At 53.0% G+C, this 23,822-nt stretch overlaps 1 protein-coding gene across 1 annotated transcript in view; it reads left to right on the top strand.

Annotated features, from left to right (window-relative positions):
- Positions 1-23,173: 23,173 nt before the first annotated feature.
- The window catches only part of MUC5AC (mucin 5AC, oligomeric mucus/gel-forming), a 43,807-nt gene continuing 43,158 nt past the window's right edge, over positions 23,174-23,822 (top strand). The window contains 1 exon segment of the mRNA XM_030917734.1: positions 23,174-23,246. Coding sequence (XP_030773594.1) covers positions 23,174-23,246 — 73 coding nt within the window.

Below are 23,822 nucleotides of genomic sequence, written 5' to 3' on the forward strand. Positions count from 1 at the left end.
GCCGGCCTGCGTGGCTGGGCCGCGTGGCTGGGCTGCGTGGCTGGGCCTGTCGCTGGCTGGGCCTGCGTGGCTCGGCCTGCGTGGCTGGGCTGCTGGGTGGGAATGTAGATGGATGGGAAGGTAGATGGATGGGAATGAGGGGTTGGGAAGGTAGATGGATGGGAATGTAGATGGATGGGAATGAGTGGATGGGGATGGACGTGGCTAATGCTGTGACCTCAGCCAGGACAGTCCCCGAGGGGAGGAGGAGGCTGGGCCCCTCTAAGGCTTGCCCTCCCCCAGCCTCCTGCCCCTCGGCCCAGGTCTCATCACCCTCATCCAGCCCCAGCCTCCCTTCTTGACCCCCAATCTGTTCCCACCTCCTTTGGAGGAGGCTCCTGAAGTGGGTGCCCCTCTGGCCTGCCTGCTCCTGTTGAGGCCCTGAGGGCTCCAGAGGGGGGCCGAGGCCTGGGGGTCCCGACCTCCATGTGCCTCCCATGTCTTCTGCTGCAGCCCCCCCCACACCCAATGTCCAGCCACACAGGCTGTCTGAGGCTGGGGTCCCAGAGGCCAACTGCCCCAAGTGTGGAGCAGTGGTCAGCAGGGCTCTCAGGACAACAGCTGGGGGTGAGGGGAGCATGGAGGGGCTGTGGGACAGGCTGAGCTGCCGAGGGAGCCTCCCTGGAGCTCTGGAGCCGGGAGGCCTTGGGGGACGTCCCTGGCTGGGTCCTGTCCCACGATGCGGCAGATGTTGCACTCAGGCTCACCGTGGCCTTGGGCAAGGTGGTTTTCTGGGGAGAGCAGTTCCCAGGGAGGGAGGGCCAAGCCCTTGGCAGCCAACACTCAGGTGACTTGGGACGAAGGCCTCGGTCCTGGTGGGGTGCCCACCACGCAGGCCTGTGGGTGGTCACGGATGTGGCCTTCTCCTCCTACCCGCTGTCTCCACCTCGGCTTCCAGCAGGTACCCAGTGCTCACACCGGCCCTGAGCCTGGCCTGAGGGCTACACCTGCCCCAATATGCTCAATGTGTGGCTAGGGAATCTGAGGCCCAGAGGCATCCAGCCCATCCACCCACAGAGCAGGCCTCAGACCTGCTGCCCTGCCGTCTGGCCGAGAGCACTGCCTGGGGTAGAGCGGCCGGTAAATTGAGCCCGGGTCGTAAGCCAGGCAGGGGAGCAGACTTCCTGGGATCTGCCGACCCCTTCCAGCTGCTGCAGGGCCCCATGCCTGCCACAGAACACCCCTGAGCCTGGGGCAAGGCCACCGCCCTGCAGGGGAGGCCGTCTACTGGTGCAGCTGTCCTGCAGCTGGACATGGCTTCAAGATGACCACTGCAGGGTGGGGTGCAGGGAAAGGCCGTTGAAACCTGAGACCCAACCCACGGGAAGGCAGGGAAGGCTGAGGGGCCTGGGCGCTGGCCCAGCTGCACAGCGGGCTGGGATGCAGAGCAAGCCTCCACCCCGGGCTTGTCCCCTCATCTCCGCCCAGTGTGGACTTCTTTTGGGCATAGCTGTGACCAACCCGGCAGATAAGCGGATTAGCGTGGTGCATGCCCCCAGGGTGCACGACTGGATTTATCAGGGCCCGGATGTTGTCTCAGGTGGAGCTGGGCAGGCTCAGGTGAGGTGGGTGTTCCCAGGTCAGATACACTCTGCCCAGCTCTCACCCCTCGGCCAGCGCAGGGCCAGGGGCCTGGACCAGGGATTCGCTCCAGCTGCCTGCTATCTGGCTGCCCATGGCAGGCACGGGGTGAGGGTGTGCAGGAGAGCCGGGTCTTGGTAGCTTTGTGTTTCTGCCCTGGGTTTCAAGGGCGCTGCCTCCCTTGTTCCTTGTTCCTTGACAAAATCAGTCCGTGCCCCGGTATGTGGGACACAGATAAAGGGGCCGGGGGAGGGTCTGCCACTGGGCCAGGGCACCAGGAATGTCCCCATGTGTCATCTGGCCGAGTCTTGGTTGGGGGAAGCCCTGCTCAGAAATGGAGAAACTGAGTCTTGGGACATTTGCTGCCTCTTCACTGTCAGAGCCTCCCCGATCCCGAGGCAGGCCTGGGCACCTGACAGCCATTCAGGACCGTGACATAAAATACGCCAGGAAATCGGGTGGAAGAAACAGAGATGTAAGGGAATTGGGCAGGCAGAGCCGGGTGGGGAGAGGGTGCTGGCACAGGCAGAGACACTCTAGTTGCCAGTTTCAGGGGCAGGGCTCCCTGGGAAGCCACCTGAGATGACAGGGAGAGAGGCCAGGAGGACTTGAAGAAGCCCAGGGTGCTGGGTGAACCTGGGGGCCAAGCAGAGGAGGCGCCTGGGGGCTGGACCAGGTGGGCACAGACCCATAGCTGCCTGGGCACTCCTCATCTGCCCCACCCCAGAGCCCACCTGCATCCGCCACAGCTGGCCTGGCTTTCCGCCCGACACCTGGGAGGTCAGGGGGCCCCTCCTGGAAGCCACACCCCGCTCTGCCCACCTCCCACCACCTCACTTCCACTGCCTGAGCCCCTGCTAGCCCCCTCGGCGCCCTCCTTACCTCCACTCATCAGAGCCCTGCCCTGTGCCCCAGACTCGGCTGGGGGCACCCCCAGGAAGGCCCTGTGGGAAGCAAGTCCTGGTGTCGGTCCTCACCCCACCCCTCAGGGAGCCACAGGCCAGCTCCTGGGTGTGTCTCTCTGGGTGGGGGTCTGGGGCCGCAGGCTGGCCTGGAGCCAGGGGAGCTGCCTGGCTGTGGGGGAAAGGCAAACACCCCTTTGTCTGTGGCTACCTCCTCTGCTCAGGGAGCTCTGGGGACAAAGACGGTGGGCCAAGGCGCCCCCGCTGTCTAGACAGCCCCGCCCCATGAGGCAGGCAGAGGAGGGGGCACACTGGGCAGAGAAGCAGATGCCAGGCATCCTGAGACTGTGGGGCCAAGCCAGGGTAGGCGAGCAATGAGGCCCACGGGGGAGGGAAGGGGGGCAGGACGCTGTCCCTCAGGGACCCTGGGCCCCAGCCGGAGTTTCTCCCTGGTCTCTCTCCTTCCTTTCTGCTGGCCACCAACTCCAGGAAGCCAGCTGGACCTGACCCTGCCTCCTGAGGGCTCTAGAAACCCACCTCCCAGGTCCAGCCATGCACCAGCTTGTCCTTGTGACCCTCACTGGCCTCAGGGATCCCCCAGTAAGGGGGCAGTGATGGGGACTCACCTGTGGGACTTGAGTGAGCCATGCCCAAGACAAGGGGCAGAGCCAGGAGGTGCAGGTGATACTACGGTCGCCAGCTGCACGGCCACTCTCTCCAGCTGTGTGGGCCTCCTGGTCCCTTCCTGGTGTCCGGCATTGCCATGCACAGTTCAGACCCCCACTGCAGTCCCCAGGGATCCACAGCTGCACCTGCCCTTTCCTCTCACTTCTTGCTGTGCCCCAGCCCCCCGGCAGCTGCTCAGCAGCCTTCATGCCCTCACTGAAGCCTGCCCTGCACCAGGACCACCCTGGTGTCCCCCCGCTGTACCTAGATCTGATGGAAATTCTCAGCAGCCCAGGCCAGACCCACCTTCCTGCTCTCCTGCCAGCTCTGAAAGTTGGGCCCCTGGCACTGTTATTCACATCTTACTCCATCAGTTCCCAGCCCAGCTCCAGCCCCTGCCCCCTCAGGCACAAATGCTGTGAGGGCCAGAGCCTCCCTGGTGTCCTCACCTTCCCACCCCATACCCTCAGCTCTCCATTTGTTCAGGATTAATTCACCTGTTTGGGGAATAAAGATGTGAAAAAGTTACCATCTTTAACAATCCCCTTGACTGACTTTGGAATAGTGTTTCCGTTCATCCCTGGGAATGTTCCTGATGGTGACTGCATTATCAGGAGGGGGAAGAGGCCCAACCAGTCTGCAGTGAACATGCCGTGAGAGCCTGGACTCAACCTTTGCTATTTGAAGTCACAGGCAGACTTTTAAGTACCTGACTGGATGTACCATCCAACCGGGGACCCAGGGGATGGGAGAGCCCACACCCCTGACTGGAGAGTTCCAGAGGCCTGAAAAGAACACTTCCACGCTGGCAAACCTGCTGAAGAGGGGCCTATGAAAAGATTCATTAGTTGTTATTATTATTATTATTATTATTTTGAGATGGAGTCTCACTCTGTCGCCCAGGTTGGAGTGCAGTGGCGCAATCTAGGCTCACTGCAAGATCCACCTTCCCGGTTCGCCATTCTCCTGCCTCAGCCTCCCAAGTAGCTGAGACTAGAGGCGCCCACCACCATGCCCGGCTAATTTTTTGTATTTTTAGTAGAGATGGGGTTTCACCATGTTAGCAAGGATGGTCTCGATCTCCTGACCTTGTGATCTGTCTGCCTCGGCCTCCCAAAGTGCCGAGATTACAGGTGTGAGCCACCATGCCTGGCCATTATTATTATTATTATTATTATTATTATTAATTTATTTATTTTTGAGACAGAGTCTTGCTCTGTTGCCCAGGCTGGAGTGCAGTGACGCAGTCTCAGCTCACTGCAAGCTCCACTTCCTGTGATCAAGCAGTCTTCCCACTTCAGCCTCCTGAGTAGCTGGGACCACAGGCACTTGCCACCATACCTGGCTATTTTTTATATTTTCTTATAGAGATAGGGTTTTGCTGTGCTGCCCAGGCTGGTCTCAAACTCCTGGCTTTAAGGAATCTGCTCACCTCGGCCTCCCAAAGTGCTGGGATTACACCATGCCTGGCCTTCATTAGATATTATTATTATTTTTTAAAGTTCCTCCTGAAAGGCAGAGAGAACACCTAGTTTTATTTAAAAAATACATAGAAACAAAATATATTTAGAAAATATATGCTTTTATTATTTGTGAATTCAAGAAAACAATAACTCAATGAAACAAAAAGTGAAAGATGAATAAAAAAGGTGAGAGACTGAGAGGAGAGAATCAGCCTGAGGCAGAGATGAGGAGGGAACTAGATGATGAATAAAAAAGGTGAGAGACTGAGAGGAGAGAATCAGCCTGAGGCAGAGATGAGGCGGGAACTAGATAATGAATAAAAAAGGTGAGAGACTGAGAGGAGAGAATCAGCCTGAGGCAGAGATGAGGCGGGAACTAGATGATGAATAAAAAAGGTGAGAGACTGAGAGGAGAGAATCAGCCTGAGGCAGAGATGAGGCGGGAACTAGATGATGAATAAAAAAGGTGAGAGACTGAGAGGAGAGAATCAGCCTGAGGCAGAGATGAGGCGGGAACTAGATGATGAATAAAAAGGTGAGAGACTGAGAGGAGAGAATCAGCCTGAGGCAGAGATGAGGCGGGAACTAGATGATGAATAAAAAAGGTGAGAGACTGAGAGGAGAGAATCAGCCTGAGGCAGAGATGAGGCGGGAACTAGATGATGAATAAAAAAGGTGAGAGACTGAGAGGAGAGAATCAGCCTGAGGCAGAGATGAGGCGGGAACTAGATGATGAATAAAAAAGGTGAGAGACTGAGAGGAGAGAATCAGCCTGAGGCAGAGATGAGGCGGGAACTAGATGATGAATAAAAAAGGTGAGAGACTGAGAGGAGAGAATCAGCCTGAGGCAGAGATGAGGCGGGAACTAGATGATGAATAAAAAAGGTGAGAGACTGAGAGGAGAGAATCAGCCTGAGGCAGAGATGAGGCGGGAACTAGATGATGAATAAAAAGGTGAGAGACTGAGAGGAGAGAATCAGCCTGAGGCAGAGATGAGGCGGGAACTAGATGATGAATAAAAAAGGTGAGAGACTGAGAGGAGAGAATCAGCCTGAGGCAGAGATGAGGCGGGAACTAGATGATGAATAAAAAAGGTGAGAGACTGAGAGGAGAGAATCAGCCTGAGGCAGAGATGAGGCGGGAACTAGATGATGAATAAAAAAGGTGAGAGACTGAGAGGAGAGAATCAGCCTGAGGCAGAGATGAGGCGGGAACTAGATGATGAATAAAAAAGGTGAGAGACTGAGAGGAGAGAATCAGCCTGAGACAGAGATGAGGCGGGAACTAGATGATGAATAAAAAAGGTGAGAGACTGAGAGGAGAGAATCAGCCTGAGGCAGAGATGAGGCGGGAACTAGATGATGAATAAAAAGGTGACAGACTGAGAGGAGAGAATCAGCCTGAGGCAGAGATGAGGCGGGAACTAGATGATGAATAAAAAGGTGAGAGACTGAGAGGAGAGAATCAGCCTGAGGCAGAGATGAGGCGGGAACTAGATGATGAATAAAAAAGGTGACAGACTGAGAGGAGAGAATCAGCCTGAGGCAGAGATGAGGCGGGAACTAGATGATGAATAAAAAGGTGACAGACTGAGAGGAGAGAATCAGCCTGAGGCAGAGATGAGGAGGGAACTAGATGATGAATAAAAAAGGTGAGAGACTGAGAGGAGAGAATCAGCCTGAGGCAGAGATGAGGCGGGAACTAGATGATGAATAAAAAAGGTGAGAGACTGAGAGGAGAGAATCAGCCTGAGGCAGAGATGAGGCGGGAACTAGATGATGAATAAAAAAGGTGAGAGACTGAGAGGAGAGAATCAGCCTGAGGCAGAGATGAGGCGGGAACTAGATGATGAATAAAAAAGGTGAGAGACTGAGAGGAGAGAATCAGCCTGAGGCAGAGATGAGGCGGGAACTAGATAATGTCAAGAAACCATGATGGGAGAGTTACATCGGCACTCAAAACAGTAAAACAGTAAGTAACAAAAAACACTGCACAAAATCGAGTAAGTAATGTGGAAGACAGCTAAAGTTCTTTGAGAATAGGAGGGAAAGAACAGAGAGATTAAACTGGTGTGAAAGCCTCCTTCAGTGTTTGGGGAATGGCTCATATCAGACTAACATGCTGCCCTTCATAATCATAAACTCAAGATGAAATAGAAAAGACAGCTGTGAAAAGACTGGTCAGCAGCCAGGCCAGTGGCTCATGCCTGTAATCCCAGCACTTTGGGAGGCTGAAGCAGGTGGATCACCTGAGGTCAGGAGTTCAAGACCAGCCTGGCCAACACGGTGAAACCCCATCTCTACTAAAAATACAAAAATTAGCCGGGCGTGGTGGTGCCTGCCTGTAGTCCCAGCTACTCGGGAGGCTGAGACACCAGACACACATGAACCCGGGAGGTGGAGGTTGCAGTGAGCTGGGATCGCACCACTGTACTCCAATCTGGACAACAGAGTGAGACTCAGTTTCACACTCACCCCCGCCACAAAAACCCAAAACAACAAAAAACGACTGGTGAGAAATCAGAGGCAGGCAGCATCAGAGGGGATGCAAGCCTGGAAAAGGGAAGTAAGTGAGGTACAATCCCCATTCAGCTGACTTTCCACTGGAGGGAGCTTCCCCGTTTACAGGAATATGAGGCAAAGGGTGCCAGCTGACTACAGCCCCCGAGCTGGGCTGAGGAGACTGAGGTCCAAGCTTAAGGTTGCCAGAGGCTGGAAATTAGGAAGGATGTTACAGGAAGAGTAGATCCACAAGTTTTTGACGGAGTTAAAAGTCACATATAGGATGAGACCTTAAACATCTGAATGAAAGGAAGCAGCTGGAAGGGCTGAAAGATAGGAGCATGGGGTTACCGAGTTTGGAGTTCAAATCGGCCCAGCTAGAGCTCCCAGATAAACACCTTGCTTCCCATTACAACTCCGTAAGAACTGTACGTTAGGAGCAAGGACCATCCGCTAGGACTAAGAGCTGTGCCCTAGGAACAAGGCTAAATTGAAACAGACCCAGACAATAAAGCCTAAAAAGAATCCTCCTCAGGATCAAGTTGATCTACCAAAAATTCAACTACCTGCTAAAACAAAACTTAACATTCCCCCTAGGAAGATCACAGAATGTAAAGTCTCCACAGTGTATCATACACAATGCACAGTGTACCATAAAAATTACCAGAGAGGACAATGTGGCCCACAGTCACAGAAGCAAACCAGCCATCAGACACATACCCACAGAGAGAGGCCCGTATGTTGAAATTAGGAGATAAGTATTTTAAATTAACCACTAGAAAAATAGAACATAACTTACACTGGAAAATGAGTATAATGGAGAAGAGGTGGGGAATGTCAGCAGAGATATGGAAACTCTAAAACAGAACCAAATGAAAATCTTGAAACTGAAAACAAACACAACCAAATATCTGAAATGAAATAGTCATTGCATGGGCTTAACAGAAGATGGGAAACTACAGAGGAAAAGATCAAGAAACTTGAAAAGAGGTCGATAGAAACAATCCACAGCGAAGAACAGAGAAAACAGTTTTTTGAAAAAGTCTCAGTGACTGGTGGGATGATATTAAGTTGTCTGAAGAAGGAGAAGAAAGAGAAAAGGGGGTAAAAAATATTAAAGAAAAAATAGCCAAATGTTTTTAAATTTGACTAAAACCATCAACTCTGAATTCATGAAGAAGCAAACCTTCAGTGCAATAAATATGAATAAAACTACACTTATGTATGTAATAGTCAAACTACTGAAAATAAAAGGTAAAAGAAAATCTTTAAAGCATCCAGGAAGAAAAAGACATAGCACACAGAGGGAACAAATGATAAAATGGTAGATATAAATGCAGTCGTATCAAAATTTAAATTACATGTAAGTAGACTATACCCTCCAATTAAAAGACAGACTTTTAGACTGAATCAATGAGCGTGACCCAAAGATATGCTGCTTACAAGAGACATGTTGTGACTGTAGACACAGATAAAGTTAAAAGAGAAAGGATGGAAAAATGTATGTCATGCAAGCAGCAATGATAGTAAAGCTAGAGTGATTACATCAGTATCAGACAAAGTAGACTTCAAGACAAGGAATATTACCAGAGATAAAAAGGACATTTTATAGTTATAGAAATGACAATTTATTGAGAAAGCACAATATTACTGTATATACATCTAATAATAAAGCTTCAAAGTATACAAAGCAAAAATAGACAAAACCTAAGGGTGAAACAGACACAGATTTTAACAGCATTTTCTTGGTAATTGATAAAGCAAATAAGCAAAAACTCAGGAAGGCTGTTAGAAGTTCTGAAACCACCATCAACCAGCTTCAGCGAATTGACATTTACGGAACCCTAGTCAACGACTGTAGAATACACCATTCTTCAAAAGACCACATGGATTGTTCACCAAAATGGAACAGTGCTGGGCTATAAAACAAGTCTCAATGAACTTCTGAGGATTGAGATAATCAATGTATGTTCTCTCACTAAAATACAAATTAATTAAAAACCAGTAACAATAAGATATTAAGAAAAACCTCAAATATTTGAAAATCAAGCATCACAATGCATTTCAAACAACCCATGGGTCAAAGAAGCCACATAAGAATTACAACCAACTTCTCATAGAAACAAAGGTGGCCAGAAGATGCCAGAAAGACATCTTTATACTGTTGAAAGAAAAAAAAAAGCCTGTCAATCAACACTAAAATTTAGGTCTACAGGAAGGAATGAAGAGCACTAGAAATGACATATACGAGGGTAAATATAAGTAAAATGTTCTTTTTTAAAAACTTTCTTTAAGAGACTGTTTAAAGCAAAAAATTAATTGTGGAAGTTTATAACACATGGAGTAGTTAAAAAATCACACCAAATAACACCAACAATGGAGAAAAAATGAAATTAGACTTTCAAAGGTTCATATATATATATATATTTTTGAGACAGTCTCACTCACTCTGTCACCCAGGCTGGAGTGCAGTGGTGTAATCTTGGCTCACTGCAACCTCCACCTCCCGGATTCCAGCGATTCTCCTGCCTCAGCCTCCCAAATAGCTGGGAGTACAGACCTGTACTACCATGCCAGGCTAATTTTTGTATTTTCAGTACAGATGGGGTTTCATCATGTTGGCCAGATGGTCTCGAACCCCTGACCTCAGCTGATCCACCTGCCTCGGCCTCTCAAAGTGCTGGGATTACAGGTGTGAGCCACTGCACCTGGCCAGGTTCTTACATTTTACATGAAGTGATATAATATTAATTCAAGACAGACTGATAAGTTAAGGATGCATACTATAACTTTCAGAGAAACCACTAAAAATATAAAGATATCGAGATAAAAAGCAAAAAGAGGTGTTAAAACTGAATATTGAAAATACTTAACCGACCATACTAAGTGTTGGTAAGAACATGGCACAGCTGGAGCTCTCAGACAGTGCAGACAAGACATAAAGTGCTGCAATCACTTTGGAAGACTGCTTGAAAGTTTCTTATGAAATTAAACACATGCTGGCCGGGTGCGGTGGCTCAAGCCTGTAATCCCAGCACTTTGGGAGGCCGAGACGGGCGGATCACAAGGTCAGGAGATCGAGACCATCCTGGCTAACCCGGTGAAACCCCGTCTCTACTAAAAAATATAAAACACTAGCCGGGCGAGGTGGCGGGCGCTTGTAGTCCCAGCTACTCCGGAGGCTGAGGCAGGAGAATGGCGTAAACCCAGGAGGCGGAGCTTGCAGTGAGCTGAGATCCGGCCACTGCACTCCAGCCCAGGCGACAGAGCGAGACTCTGTCTCAAAAAAAAAAAAAAAAAAGATACCGAAATTAAAAAAAAATCTAAGACTAATGTCTGTGCAGAAAGGTCAAAGGATAGAAGATAAACATACAACAATGAATAGCATTTCTATTTACTAGCAATGACCATGACTTCATTGACTTTAAAAATATACTACTATTCTCAATCATGCAAATCACATGAACCATGTAGGCGTTAATCTAACTGAACATGTGGAGGACTTGTGGGCAAAAAACTACAAAACGCTGATGAAATGAATCTTTCTTTTTTTTCATTTAGAATCCATTTTTATTCCCACAAATACTTCTGAAAAATATTAGAATTGGCAAATGGTTTACCATGAATGGAAAACAAACCCATTGATTTTCCTTTTTCCTTTTTTTCTTAAATAATTTTATTATTTTTATTTTATTTTTCCATAAGTTACCGGGTGGCATTCGGATACATGAGTACATTCTTTAGCGGTGATTTGTGAGATTTTGGTGCATCCATTACCTGAGCAGTACACACTGCACCCTATTGGCTGTCTTTTATCCCTCGTCTCCTCCCACTCTTCCCTCCAAGTCCCCAAAGTCCATTATATCGTTCTTATGCCTTTGCGTCCTCACAGCATAGCTTCCACTTATCAGTGAGAACACACGATGTTCGGTTTTCCATTCCTGAGTGACTTTACTTAGAATAATTGTCTCCAATCTCGTCCAGGTCACTGCAAAAGCTGTTAATTCATTCCATTTTATGACTGAGTAGTATTCCATCATATATATATATATATATAGTATTCCATCTCTATATATACATATACATATATCTATATATACACATCTCTCTCTCTCTATATATATATATAATCACAGAGCAGGCAAACCTGTAGAGTGCAAAACAGATATGCGGTGGTCAGAGACTGGGAGAGGGGACGGAGTCGGCTGCACAGGGCACGGGGGACCTCGTGGGGTGACAGAGTGACTGTCTCTGAGTGTGGTGATGGTTACCTGTGTGTTCGTCAAAGCTCCCAGAACTGTAACCCTAACAGGAGTGGATCTTACTGTATGCAAATTACATCTTAATAAAAATGAAAAATATATGTAAAGTTGAGGTAGGAAAAAGTGCAGAGAAATTGTAAAAAGCTCAGTTATAGTATCTCCCTCCATGACAGATACAGTAGGCAAGATGTGGAGAGAAGATTTGAATTATGTAATTAATACCATTTATTTATGCATTTATTTCAAACTTTGTTCTCTAATACAAATAATACTTCATCTTAGGCATCCATAGAATGGTTACAAAAATTAATCTTTTTTACATGTATTTTTCATTTTCAAGCTATAATTTGCATACAGTAAAATTCACTCTTATTAGCGTATAGTTCTGTCCAATTTGTTGTCTACGGAATCGGCTGCAGTTTTCTCTGGGGCCTAACCTGAGATTAATTTTTGTGGCTATGGTCTCTAACCAAATACAACTGAAAATTGATAACAAACATGTGAATAAGACAAAAGAGCCTAAGCGACTGGGGTGGACCCGGCAGGGCTGTCTCTGTCCTCTCTCCTGTCTCTGGCCTCTCTCCTCTCCCCTCCCCAGCCCCTCCTTAGTCTGCAAAATGGGCCATGAGCACTTTCTGGGAAACGCCAGTTTGCTCAAACCGTGTATGCAGATCCAGGATCCCTTAAGAGATGTTACTTTGCATAAATATTTGCCACTTAGGTATTCCCTGAGGGATGCTATGTGTTTAAGCTGCCGTTAAGGTGCAGAGTGGTAAACCTGTTATGGTCATGTGTGGTCCCTAGTCGCCACCAAGACCGTCCTGGCTGTGTGGAGCCTGGCTGCTGCTGTGGCAAAGGGTCACAGCTCTGTGGCTGAGCACAGCACGCTCACTGCCGTGTGGTCCGGGGGTGCAAAGTCTCCAAGGAGCTTGCCGGACTGCGTTCCTTCCGGAGGCTCCTGGGGAGGCTCCACGCCCTTGTCTCTTCCCGCTCTGGAGGCCACGTCTCTTCACCGGTGGACCGTCCTCTACCTGCGGCACCATCGGGAGCCTCTGCTCGCCCCGACTCTGCTTCCCTCTCCTCCCGCTGTTTCTGCACGACCTCTTTCTCTGACCCTCTTGCCTCTTTCACAAGAGCCCTTGTGATTACTTCGGGCCCACCCAGATAATCCAGGACAACCTTCCCACCCACGGCCCGTCACTCTGTCCACCTGGTCCCTTCCACCATGGTTCCAGGTTCCAGGGTTTAGAACATGGGCATCTCTGGGGCCATTATTCAGACAAATGCTGTCAGTATATTAAAAACTGCCTTTCTATATGCTAGCAACAAACTAGTAGAAAAGAGCACCAAAAAACTTCTACTGTGTAAAACTAAATTTAACAAAATGTCCCCACAACCTCTACACTAAAAACTACAAAGAATTGCAAAAATCCAAAAAGACCAAAATATATGGAGATGTAGTAATAGAGTTGAAGACTCAATATTGTTAAAACGTCATTTTCCCCCAAACTGATCTGTAAATTCAATCCCAATAAAAATCTAGTTACTTTGTGGGAGGACATTGACAAGTGCATTCTAAAATTTATATGGCCATGGAAAAGACCTGGAATAGCCATGACGATCTTGATGAAGCAGAAAGCAATTTCCAAGACTTAGAATAAAGCTCTGTTAGTCGAGACAGAGTGACATTGATATAAACGTAGACATTTGGATTAATGAGACAAACCGAGAGCCCAGGAATAGGCTGTCACCTGTACCGGGCAAACACACCGAGGAAAACCAAGAGGGCCAGTGTGTGTGTGTAGGGGGGGAGTGGGCAGGGGGGGTGTTCACAGGGTTGTGTGTCTGTTTGCTTGTGTGTATGTTTGCATGTGTATGTATTTGTAGGGTTGTGTATGTGTTTCTGTGTTTGCAGGGTTCTGTGTGTGTTTGCACATCTGCTTGTTTGTGTGTGTGTTTGCAGGGTTGTGGGTCTGTTTGCATGTGTGTGTGTTTGCATGTGTATGTGTTTGCAGGGTTGTGTGTCTGTTTGCATATGTGTCTCTTTGCATGTGTGTGTTGGCAGAGTTGTGTATGTGTGTTTCCATGTTTGCTTGTTTGCAAGGTTCTGTGTGTGTTTGCATGTGATTGTGTGCAGGTGTGTATGGGCTTGTGTGTTTGCATGGTTATGTGTGTTGCATGCATGTATGTTTGCATGTGTGTTTACATGGGTGTATGTGTTCGTAAGGTTGTGTGTATTTGCATGTGTGTGCTTGCAGGGTTGTGTGTGTGCTTGCATATGTGTGTATGCAGGTTGTGAGTATGTGCTTGTGTGTTTGTGTGTTTGCATGGCTGTGTGTGCATTTGCATATGTGTGCATGCAGGTTGTGAGTATGTGCTTGTGTGTTTGCATGGTTGTATGTGCATTGCATGTGTGTGTATGCAGGTTGTGAATATGTGCTTGTGTGTGTCTGTGTGTTTGCATGGTTTTGTGTGTGTGAAACTGCATGGTTGTGTTTGTGTGTTTGCATGGTTGTGTGTGTGTGTTTGCATGTGTGTATGCAGGTTGTATGTGCTTGTGTGTGTTGCCATGGTTGTGTGTGTGAGTCTGCATGTGTGTATGCAGGTTGTGAGTATGTGCGTGTGTGTGTATGCAGGTTGTATTTGCTTGTGTGTTTTTGTGTTTGTATGGCTGTGTGTGTGCATTTGCATGTGTGTGTATGCAGGTTGTGGGTATGTCCTTGTGTGTGTGTGTTTGCATGGTTGTGTGTGTGTGTGTTTGTATGGTTGTGTGATTGCATGGCTGTGTGTGTATGTATGCAGGTTGTGGGTATGTGCTTGTGTGTCTGCATGGTTTTGTGTGTGCATTTGCATGTGTGTGTATGCATGTGGTTGTGCTTGTGTGCGTGTTTGCATGGTTGTGTGTGCATTTGCATGTGTGTATATGCAGATTGTATGTGCTTGTGTGCTTGTGTTTGCATGGTTGTATGTGTGCATTTGCACGTGTGTGTGTATGCAGGTTGTGAATGTGTGCTTGTGTGTGTGTGTGTGTGCATGGTGTGTATTTGTGGACTGCTACTGCTGCCATGTCACAGTTCAATGGGTTTGTGTGTTGTGATCACACGGTCCTGCCCACAGAGCTGAAGGGACTATTGTGGTTTCCTTGGGTGAGTCCCAGGCCGTGTGTGGGGTCAGTGTGGGGCCTTTCTTGCACCGTTCAGCCTGGCACGGGCGCTGCCCTCTGTCTTTCTCCCAGGACCACGTTCAGGGCCTTTAATCCTGTGTCCCTGGTCCTACTTACTCCCTCTCCTCAGACTCTGGGACAGGCACCTGGGGCGCACTGTGGGGGCTCTGAGATGCAGGTGGGTGGGCCAGGCCTGCCAAGGGGAGGTGAGGCGAACAGAGCCCTTTGAGGGTGATGGAGCTTGGCTGGCCCCGTGGCCCGAACCCACCTGGCCTAGGGGTATGGCTCAGGGCAGGTGCACACAGGGCTTATTCACCTGTACATTCTTCAAACAGTCCAGGTGTGAGCATGAGGCTGTGAACAGTGGGTGTCCCTGGGCCTGCCGGCTCCTGGAGCTGGGCTCGCACCGGCCCTGGGAAAACTCAGCCTCCCCCTGGGCATTCTGGGGACTCTGGGCCCAGCCCAGACCTCGTGGCTCAGCTCCCCTCAGGCGATACTTTCGAGAACAGCCCTGGAGACATGGCCGGTGTATTTGTATTTTATATGAACCCGGAAGGCTGGACCTGGGAGGCCCCCCTGGGCGAGGGGTCGGGCTGAGCTTGAGTTCCCCAGGGCCTCCAGCAAGAAGGGCACCCAATGCTTCCTTACGAGAGGAGCAGGCGTGTCCACAGAAGATATGAAAAGACTCCATCAAAATATTAGCAGGTGTTTTCTCAAGATGTGGGGGGCGATTTTCGCTTCAAATTTTGTTCCAATTTTTTATTGTTGTAAAAAACACATAACATAAAGTTGACCATCTTTGCCACTGCTGGGTGCACAGGGTGGTGCTGTCAGGACATTCACACTGCCGTGCAGCCTGCAGAACCACCATCTCCAGAACATCTTCGTCTTGCAGAACTGAAGCTCTGTCTTGTTAAACACCAGGTCCCCACCCCCCGTGCCCAGCCCCTGCCCAGCCACGGTGGCCACCATCTGCATTCTGTGTCTATGGATTCGGCAGCCCCAGACCCTGCCCAACCCTGGCAGCCACTGTCTGCTTTCTGTGTCTGTGGATTTGGCGGCCCCAGCCCCTGGTGTGGTGGAACCGAGTGGCATTTGCCCTTCTGTGGCTGGCTTGTCTCTCCGAGCCAATGTCCTCGGGTCTGCCCGCGCTGCTGCCCATGCCAGGGTCTCCTTCCTTTTGGTGGCTGCCTGGTGCTCCCTGGCATGATGAGCCTCACCTTGTTTTCCCGCAGATCTGTGGACAGACACCAGGCTGCTTCCGTCTCTTGGCTCCTGTCAACAAGACTGTGGACCCTGCTTTCAATTCTTTGTGATTTTGCACTGAGAAAAATATCTTTTAAATGCATCGTCAGCATTTGGTGGACGATGCCCCACCCTGCGCACGCATTTCGTGGACACCCCACCCTGCACATGCATTTGGTGGATGACGCCCCACCCTGGGTCGATGCCCCTCTGTCCTCCCAGGGGTCAAAGGTGCTAACCTGTGCCCCAGTGCCCTGGTTGGTCTGGGCCCCTGGAAACTGCAGCGAGGGCAGCATGCTCTGGCTGGTCCTATCCCCGAGGCCAACCAGGGTGGGGATCCATGGTGCACAGAGCCTGGCAGGGTCCCCCACCCAGGAGTGGCAGTGTGTGCACGGCGGAGTGGAGGGGGAGACTTGCTGGCAGTGTCCCCTGACTCTCATGGGCCTTTGGGGCTACCGGAGTCAGGGGAGTGGCAGGATCCAGGAAACTGGCTGGGCAATGGACTGAGGGGGATTTGGGGTCCACAGATCTACCCCAGAATCTGTGATTCCCCCAGCCCCAAATTACTCACAGGTGCGTGTGCACTCAGGAGCTCTGCTGAAGGTGCCTGGGGTCCAGGAGGTGTGAGGGCAATGGGGGAGCCAGAGGCATGGGGCTGAGGAGAGGGGGAGGGGGATGAGGAGCTCCCAGGAGCCGAGCTGGACCCAGGCACAGGAGGGCCCCCAGCACGGAGCATCTTCTGCCCGCCCGCCCGGGAAGATGAAGATGGAAGCGGGTGCAGATGAGCGGCTCTGCCACATGGGAGGCCCACGGAGGCAACGGCCATTCCCGGGGGTCAGTGTGGCCCTTGCTGTGGACATGAGTGCAGGGAACTGACGCTTTGGCCAGAACCATGGGCCTTGGGGGCCAGAGCTTCAGCAGCCCAGGCCAGATCTTGGGAGGAATTCTGTTTGTCCAGTGATTCAGAGAACATAAATAAACGTAGGAAGGCTCCAGATCACGCAGCCCCGCCACAAAATCAAATTTACTCTGCCCCCTCCCCGCCCAGAGGGCCCAGCAGGTCTCAGCTCCCTCCAGGCAAGGGCCACCTAACCCTGCCACGGGCACGGCCACCACGGCTCTCCCTCGGGCCCCCTGGGAAAGTCAGGAAGAAATTTAAGACTCCTTCCTCCTTATTGTGTAAGTTCCTGGCTTGGTAAAAATCCGCTGCTGAAGCCTGCTCTTCCTGTCAACAACCTTAGATAATTCCTGTGTCAGTTCCCAGCCCCGCCCGGGGCACCTCCCCTTCCAAAGCCAGAGCTACCCTGGTCCCGGCGCTGAGAAACTCTATTGTGTCTGTGAAATCATTCTCCAATTCCCACACGAAGCCTGATCAGGCTTCCTGATTCTGCCACATCCCCCAGAACAGGGGCTGTCAGAGGCCCGGCCAGGGGCTGTCCTGGACCCCAAGGCCCACCCGGGCCTCGGTAAGACTGAGGGTCACAGGTGCTGAGTTACCATTTTCTGAATCACCAGGCACGAGAGAGGCTATGTTCAGAGCGCGGAAGTGGCAGAAACGGCAGAACATGGTGGCTTCACCCGTTTTGTGGATGAGGACACAGGTGCTTTGCAGGCCCCCAGTGGCCCCAAGTCTAGGAAGAGGGTGGGGAGGGCTGGCACCGAGCTCCCCTCTGGACCCAGCATGCCTGGGCACTGTGGGGGTGCATGGCTGGGTTCCTCCTAAGGCAGCAGGGCACTGAGCACTGGGCTGTAAATGAGCCATTTTACAGATAGTACAGGAGGGTAATGGCAGGCTCAGGGCCCCACAGTGGGCCCCACTCCCCGCTTGGAGGAGAAGATGTCTGCTCCACAGAGCCCTGGGGTCCCCTGTGGGCAGGTGTGTGGAGCTGCCCTCTCCTGGTCTCCCCAGGACTGACCCCCACCCTCCACTCTGGGTGCCTTAGCGCGGGTGTGGCCTCCCCAGGTCCTGCCAGCCAGAGCCAGGCTGACCGCAGTGGCCCTGCAGGTGACCTCCTGGGGGCTGCACCCAGAAACTAGGATGGAAGTGACAGGCTAGGGGCAGAGTGTGAGCCCAATCCAGGGCTTGCGATGTTGAAACCAGTGATTCCCTCCCCTGCTCACCTGGCCAGTAACCACTGGGCTGGGCTCAGGCTGGGCTGGGGGCCTCTCCTGATGCTGCTGGAAGGCAGACTGGGCCAGGTGCCCCTAACAGTGTGCGCTGGGCCTGGTGGGGCTGAGGAACCTGGAACATACACAGCTGTGGGAGTGTTTGAGAGGCTCCCAGGGAATTCTGGGGTTCCTGGGGAGTCCTTGGGAGCAGGACCCTCTTCACTCCCTCCTCCAGGGGAAGTGGCCCCGGGGCACCCCAGGCTGTTTCCCCAGCTCTGTGGGGTCAAAGCCATCCCCAGGGGGCTTTCCCCACTGGATGTGCTGCGGATGTGGTGCGGGCCGGGGCTAATCCCACATGAGTTATCACCCAGGGCAAACTGTCTGACGCGATTCCTCCCAAGTCCGGGGGGCTGGAGGTGGGGTCAGCATCTGGTGGCAGGAGACAGCGCTGTCCTGGGATGTGGCCGGGCCTCCCTCCATTCCTTATCCTGTTGTCTCTGTGGCAACACCTGGCTGGGAGCTCCTGTCGGGGCCGTGACCCCCGCCCTTTCTCCAGCACCCTCTTGCCTGCATTCACCTGTCAGATCCCGGGGAGAGAGGGGCACTGGCGGCCACCGAGGACCAGAGCTGTGGGGCCTCTGGCACCAGAGTGCAGAGTGAGGGTTTGTGGGCTGCAGTCCCAGTGGAGCGCACGTGCAGCCACCATGAACAGACTTCCTCCTGCACATCCCACGGAAGCAAGCTCCCACCCGCCCGGCACTGTCCCCGCCCTGGCGACCCTCCTCCTGCAAGCACTTTCCAGATGACAGGCAGCTGCTGGTCCCAGGCACACACCTTCCCTGAAGGTGCCTCTCACCTGAGCATGCAGGCTCAAGTCAGGAGAGTGGACTCCTGCCCCATGGGGTCATCACCGTTCTCAGGGGCTGAGGCAGGGTCTGCTTTAAGGGATGCACCTGCTTTTCAGATCACCGGCCCCCAGGCCCCTGCTGCAGCCCTACCCGGACTGCACGTGCAGCCATGCCTGCTAAGTGGTCGGTGCTGCGGGCAGGGTGCCCGGGGCATCAGCGTTCCGAGATGCAAGTGCCATGCTCGGCTACCTCGGGAGGTCGGGAGCTCATGGGGGAAGAGTGATCCTGATTTTGAGACCAAGTCACTGGCCTTACACCTGTCCTGGCTGCTGGTCTCAGAGCTGACACTGGCCCCAGACTGGGGGAAGGTATCCAGCTGGCCTGGCCAGGGCCCCTGCTGGGAGGCAGCAGGAGGAGTCACTGTGCAGGCTGGGGGGCTGGGAGCTGAGGGGGCGTGGAGCCCTCCGGTGGGTGGGAGACTCCTGGGCATATGCTGAGAGCTTTAGGCCTCAGGGAGGGTTCTCAGGAGCCAGGCAGCTGCGCCGGGGCTTGGCCCACCCTGCCTGCACCCTCTGAGAGGTCCCAGGAAGCCTGCAGTGACCCTTAGATTCCCCTCTGAGGCTGGTGGCGTGGCCGGGACCTCACTGCCCCTGGGAACAGACAGAAAACCCCTACAGGGCTCAGAAACAAGGCCCAGTGGGTTTTCTGGAAAGTTCTGGGTGTGTGGCGCCTGGGGCTGCAGGCTCTGGAACTGTAGGCACTGGCTTGCGGCTTCCTGAGGCTTTGGTCTGGTGGGGTTTTCGTGGGACCAGGCGGTCAGCCCGTGGCCCATGCCCAGAGGTTTGGGTGCCTGAACCAAGCTCCCAAGGGGAAGCCCAGCACAGCCAGGGGTCACCAACACTGGCGGGGGGATGTCACCCCCAGCCTGGACCACAGTAGCGGCCCTGGGTGATATCTGGTTGAGGGAGGAGAAAGCTGTGGCTGGGGCTGCAAGGCCTGGGTGGCCAGTTGGCCAGGTGCCCTGGGGCTTAGCCCAGCCTTAGACACGCAGGGGGCACTCCCCTCTGAGGTCCAGGCTGGTGACTCAGACTGTTCAGAGGTCATGGTATGGACTGGGCCAGTGACTCAGGCCTGTCCTCTGCTGGGGGCTGGACACTGGCTCACCTGCTGCCTCCTGTCTATCTGAGGGCGTAAGGAGGGCGGGCCTGCGGGCACTCACACGTGGCCCTGGCCAGGGTCTCGGTCACACCTACAGACCTTCAAGCCTTTCCCTATGCCCCACTGACATAACCGCCTGGCCCTGGGATCTGGTCCTACCATGGGGCCCATTGTCCACCACCAGGACCCTCCTCTGCTTTCATCAGCACCAGGCGACCTGGTGTCCAGTCCTGGGCCAGGGCAGGGGAACCCTGGCTATACCTGGTCAGGTCAGACCTCCTGAAGCACCAGTGGCTGGGGTGGTCCACCTAACCCTATCAGCTGCTCAGCTTCCAGTGTGGATCACTCGCGCAGTCAGTCATTTCACTCACTCAACTCACCCACTCACTTACTCACTCACTGCACCCACTTACTCACTCACCCACCTCATTCACTCACTTCACTTCACCCACCCACTCACTCACTCATTCAATTCACTCACCCACGCACGTCACGCACCCACTCACATACGCACACCACCACCACCACCACCCACTCACCAGCACCACTCACGCACCAGCACTCACACGCATTCACCACGCACCCACCCACGCACGACCCACCACTCACGCACACCACCCACTCACGCAACACGCACCCACCCACCACCACACCAACGCACCACACCACATCTCACCCACTCACTCACCATCACCCACTCACTCCTCACGCACCACGCAGGCACGCACGCACCCACGCACGCACACGCACCCACGCACGGACGCACCCACGCACCCACGCACGCACGCACCCACACGGACGCACGGAGGCACGCACGCAGGCACGAGCACGACAGGCACGCAGCACCCCACGGACCCACGGAGGCACGCACGCACGGAGGCACGCACGCAGGCAGGCAGGGCACCCAGGCACGGACGCACGCACCCACGCACGCACGCACGGAGGCACGCACGCAGGCAGGCAGGCACCCAGGCACGGAGGCACCCACGCACGCACGCAGGAGGCACGCACGCAGGCACGCAGGGAGGCACCAGGCACGCACGAGGCACGCACGCAGGCAGGCACCCAGGCACGCACGCACTTATTCACTCACCCACTCACTCACTATTCACTCACTCATCCACTCACTTATTCACCCATTCACTCACTCATTCACTCACTCACCCATTCACTCACTCACTCACCCACTCACTATTCACCCATTCACTTGCTCACTTATTCACTCACTCACTCACTCATTCATTAATTCACCCATTCACGCAGTCATTCACTCACTCACTTATTCACTCATACACTCATTCACTCACTCATTCATTCACTCATTCACCCATTTACTCACTTATTCACTCACTCACTCATTCACTCATTTACTCACTCATTCACTCACTCACTCGCTCATTCATTCACCCATTCGCTCACTCACTTACTCATAGACTCATACACTCATTCACTCACTCACTCATTGACTCAATCACTCGTTCATTCACACATTCACTCACCCATATACTCACTCATTGACTCATTCACTCACTCATTCACTCACTCATTCACTCACGCATCCACTCATTCACTCATTCACTCACTCATTCCCTCATTCACTTACTCACTCATTTACTCATTCATTCACCCATTCACTCACTCATTCACTCACTCACTGACTCATTGACTCATTCACTCACTCATTCCCTCATTCACTTACTCACTCATTTACTCATTCATTCACCCATTCACTCACTCATTCACTCATTCATTCATTCACTCACTAACTTATTCATTCACTCACTCAATCATTTTCCCTTTCCTCACACTCCTGCCACATACGAAGTGCTCTTTTTCCAGGAACCTGGGCTAAGACAGGACCTGGGGAAGGAAAGGCACAGAAATGGAGATGTAGGTGATCATAAGGAGCTTGGGATGGGTCCTTGGAGAGCTGGAAGCGAGTGCTCAGAACAGCCTGGAGGCACCTCTTTGATCCTAATCCCTCTGCAGGAGGGCAGAGGGCCCAGCCCAGCCTCTCCCTTTCCTGCCATTCCTCCCATGGGAGACCTCCTGGTTGGACCCTCCATGTGGGCAGTGGAGCTACTGACCTTGGCTGGGGAGTGTGTGGCTGCCTGCAAGGGAGAGTCCAACCCCACTGTCCAACCACACACCTGTGATCTGGGCAAGTGTTCATCACATAACAGCACCTTTTCAGCCAGAGCCCTTCAGGCCAAAGACTCACTGGGACCTTTCTGTGCTGGGACTGCTGGGACCAGTCAACAGCTTCCTGTCCAGAGGGTACTGAGCATTTCTGGATCTGGGTGGCCCGAGACCATCATGTGAATGGAACTGGCCCTGCCCGCCTGGGACCAGGAGACTGAAGCACAGGTGGACTCCTGGGCAATGCTGGGAGGGGCTGCATGGTGAGGGAGGGGTTCTGTCACTTGCCTGGAGGCTGCTGCCAGGAGCCTCTCTCTAGGGAGGGTGAGGCTGGCTGGCACCACTTCAGTGGCAGCATGTGGCTGGCTTCAGGGACGCCTTGGCTCACTCACTCAATCACTCATTCACTCATTCATTCACTCACTCAATCATTTACCCTTTCCCCACACTCCTGTCGCATATGAAGTGCTCTCTCTCCAGGCACCTGGGCTAAGGCAGACATGGGGAGGAAAAGGCACAGAAATGGAGACGTAGGTGACCATAAAGAGCTTGGGACAGGGCTGGGGCTGGCCTTTCCCTCCCAGGCAGCCACACATTCCCCAGCCAAGGTCGGCAGCTCCACTGCCCACACAGAGGGTCCAACCAGGAGGTCTGCCATAGGAGGAATGGCAGGAAAGGGAAAAGCCTGGGCTGGGCCCCCCGTCCTGCTGCAGAGGGTTTTAGTGTCAAAGAGGTGCCTTAAGGCTGTTCTGAGCACTCACTTCTGGGCACCAGGATCTCACAGGTTACCGGGCATGGCACGGTGCCCAGAGAGAGTCTAGGGTGGGGTATGTGGGGAGAACCCCTGCAGGCCAGGGCTTGGGGGAGCCCTTGGAAACTGGCAGACACACCCATCTCTGCCTGCCACCGGCCACTGGCCAGCCCGCAGTGAGCATCCACTGTTTACTCAGGTGAGGGGGAACCACAGGCCCTGCCCCGCCCACCCACGTGAAGCACGGGGCTGGAGCTAGCTCTGGGGCTACAAAAGGCTCCTGCAACCTTGGCTCCCTCCTCAGAGGCTGCCGAGGGACAGGGAACTCTTCCCTGCCGTCTACACGATGGGTGTCGGCCAGAGGAAGCTGGCCCCACTCTGGACCCTGGCTCTTGCTCTGGCCTGCACCCAGCACACAGGTACGGCTCAGTCCCTGGCTGCTCTACTAGTCCTGGGTGGTGCGGTACTGAGTGGGCCTCGGGCAGCTCAGTCTTTGCCCTGGGTTCCGGGCATGTGCCATGAACGGCTCCCAGCAGCAGAGCCCCTGCCTGTGGCCCTGGCCACCAACGAGCAGTTTCCACCTCGTGGGGTTGGGAAGGGATCTCTGGGCTTCAGAGACCTCTGAGGCTGGGCCATTCCCTGAGGCAGGGAAGCAGGAGCTCAGGTATCAGTCTTCCCCTCCCCGCCTGGATCCCTGCACTTACCCCCGGCAGCCGACAGTGCCTGGCCCACAGTATCTCCAGCAGCTCATGGCCTCTGTTGGGCCTGGTCAGGGCATTAGCCCCAGGCACCTGCCCTTGCACACCCCACACGTGCCCAGTTTACCAGCTCATGTTCCCTGTCTGGGCCTCGATGGGGGTCTCCCGGGGGGGGGGGGTCTCAGCCTCTGAGCGAGGATGTAGTGGTGAGGTCCACAGGGGAACCGTTTTACCCCCGGCCTAAGGCTAAGAGGGTGATGGGGGAGGCTCCAGACCCTGTGATCTGAACGGCCCCTC

Source organism: Rhinopithecus roxellana, chromosome 15 (assembly GCF_007565055.1).
Source record: "Rhinopithecus roxellana isolate Shanxi Qingling chromosome 15, ASM756505v1, whole genome shotgun sequence".
In the NCBI taxonomy this organism is placed as follows: Eukaryota; Metazoa; Chordata; class Mammalia; order Primates; family Cercopithecidae; genus Rhinopithecus; species Rhinopithecus roxellana.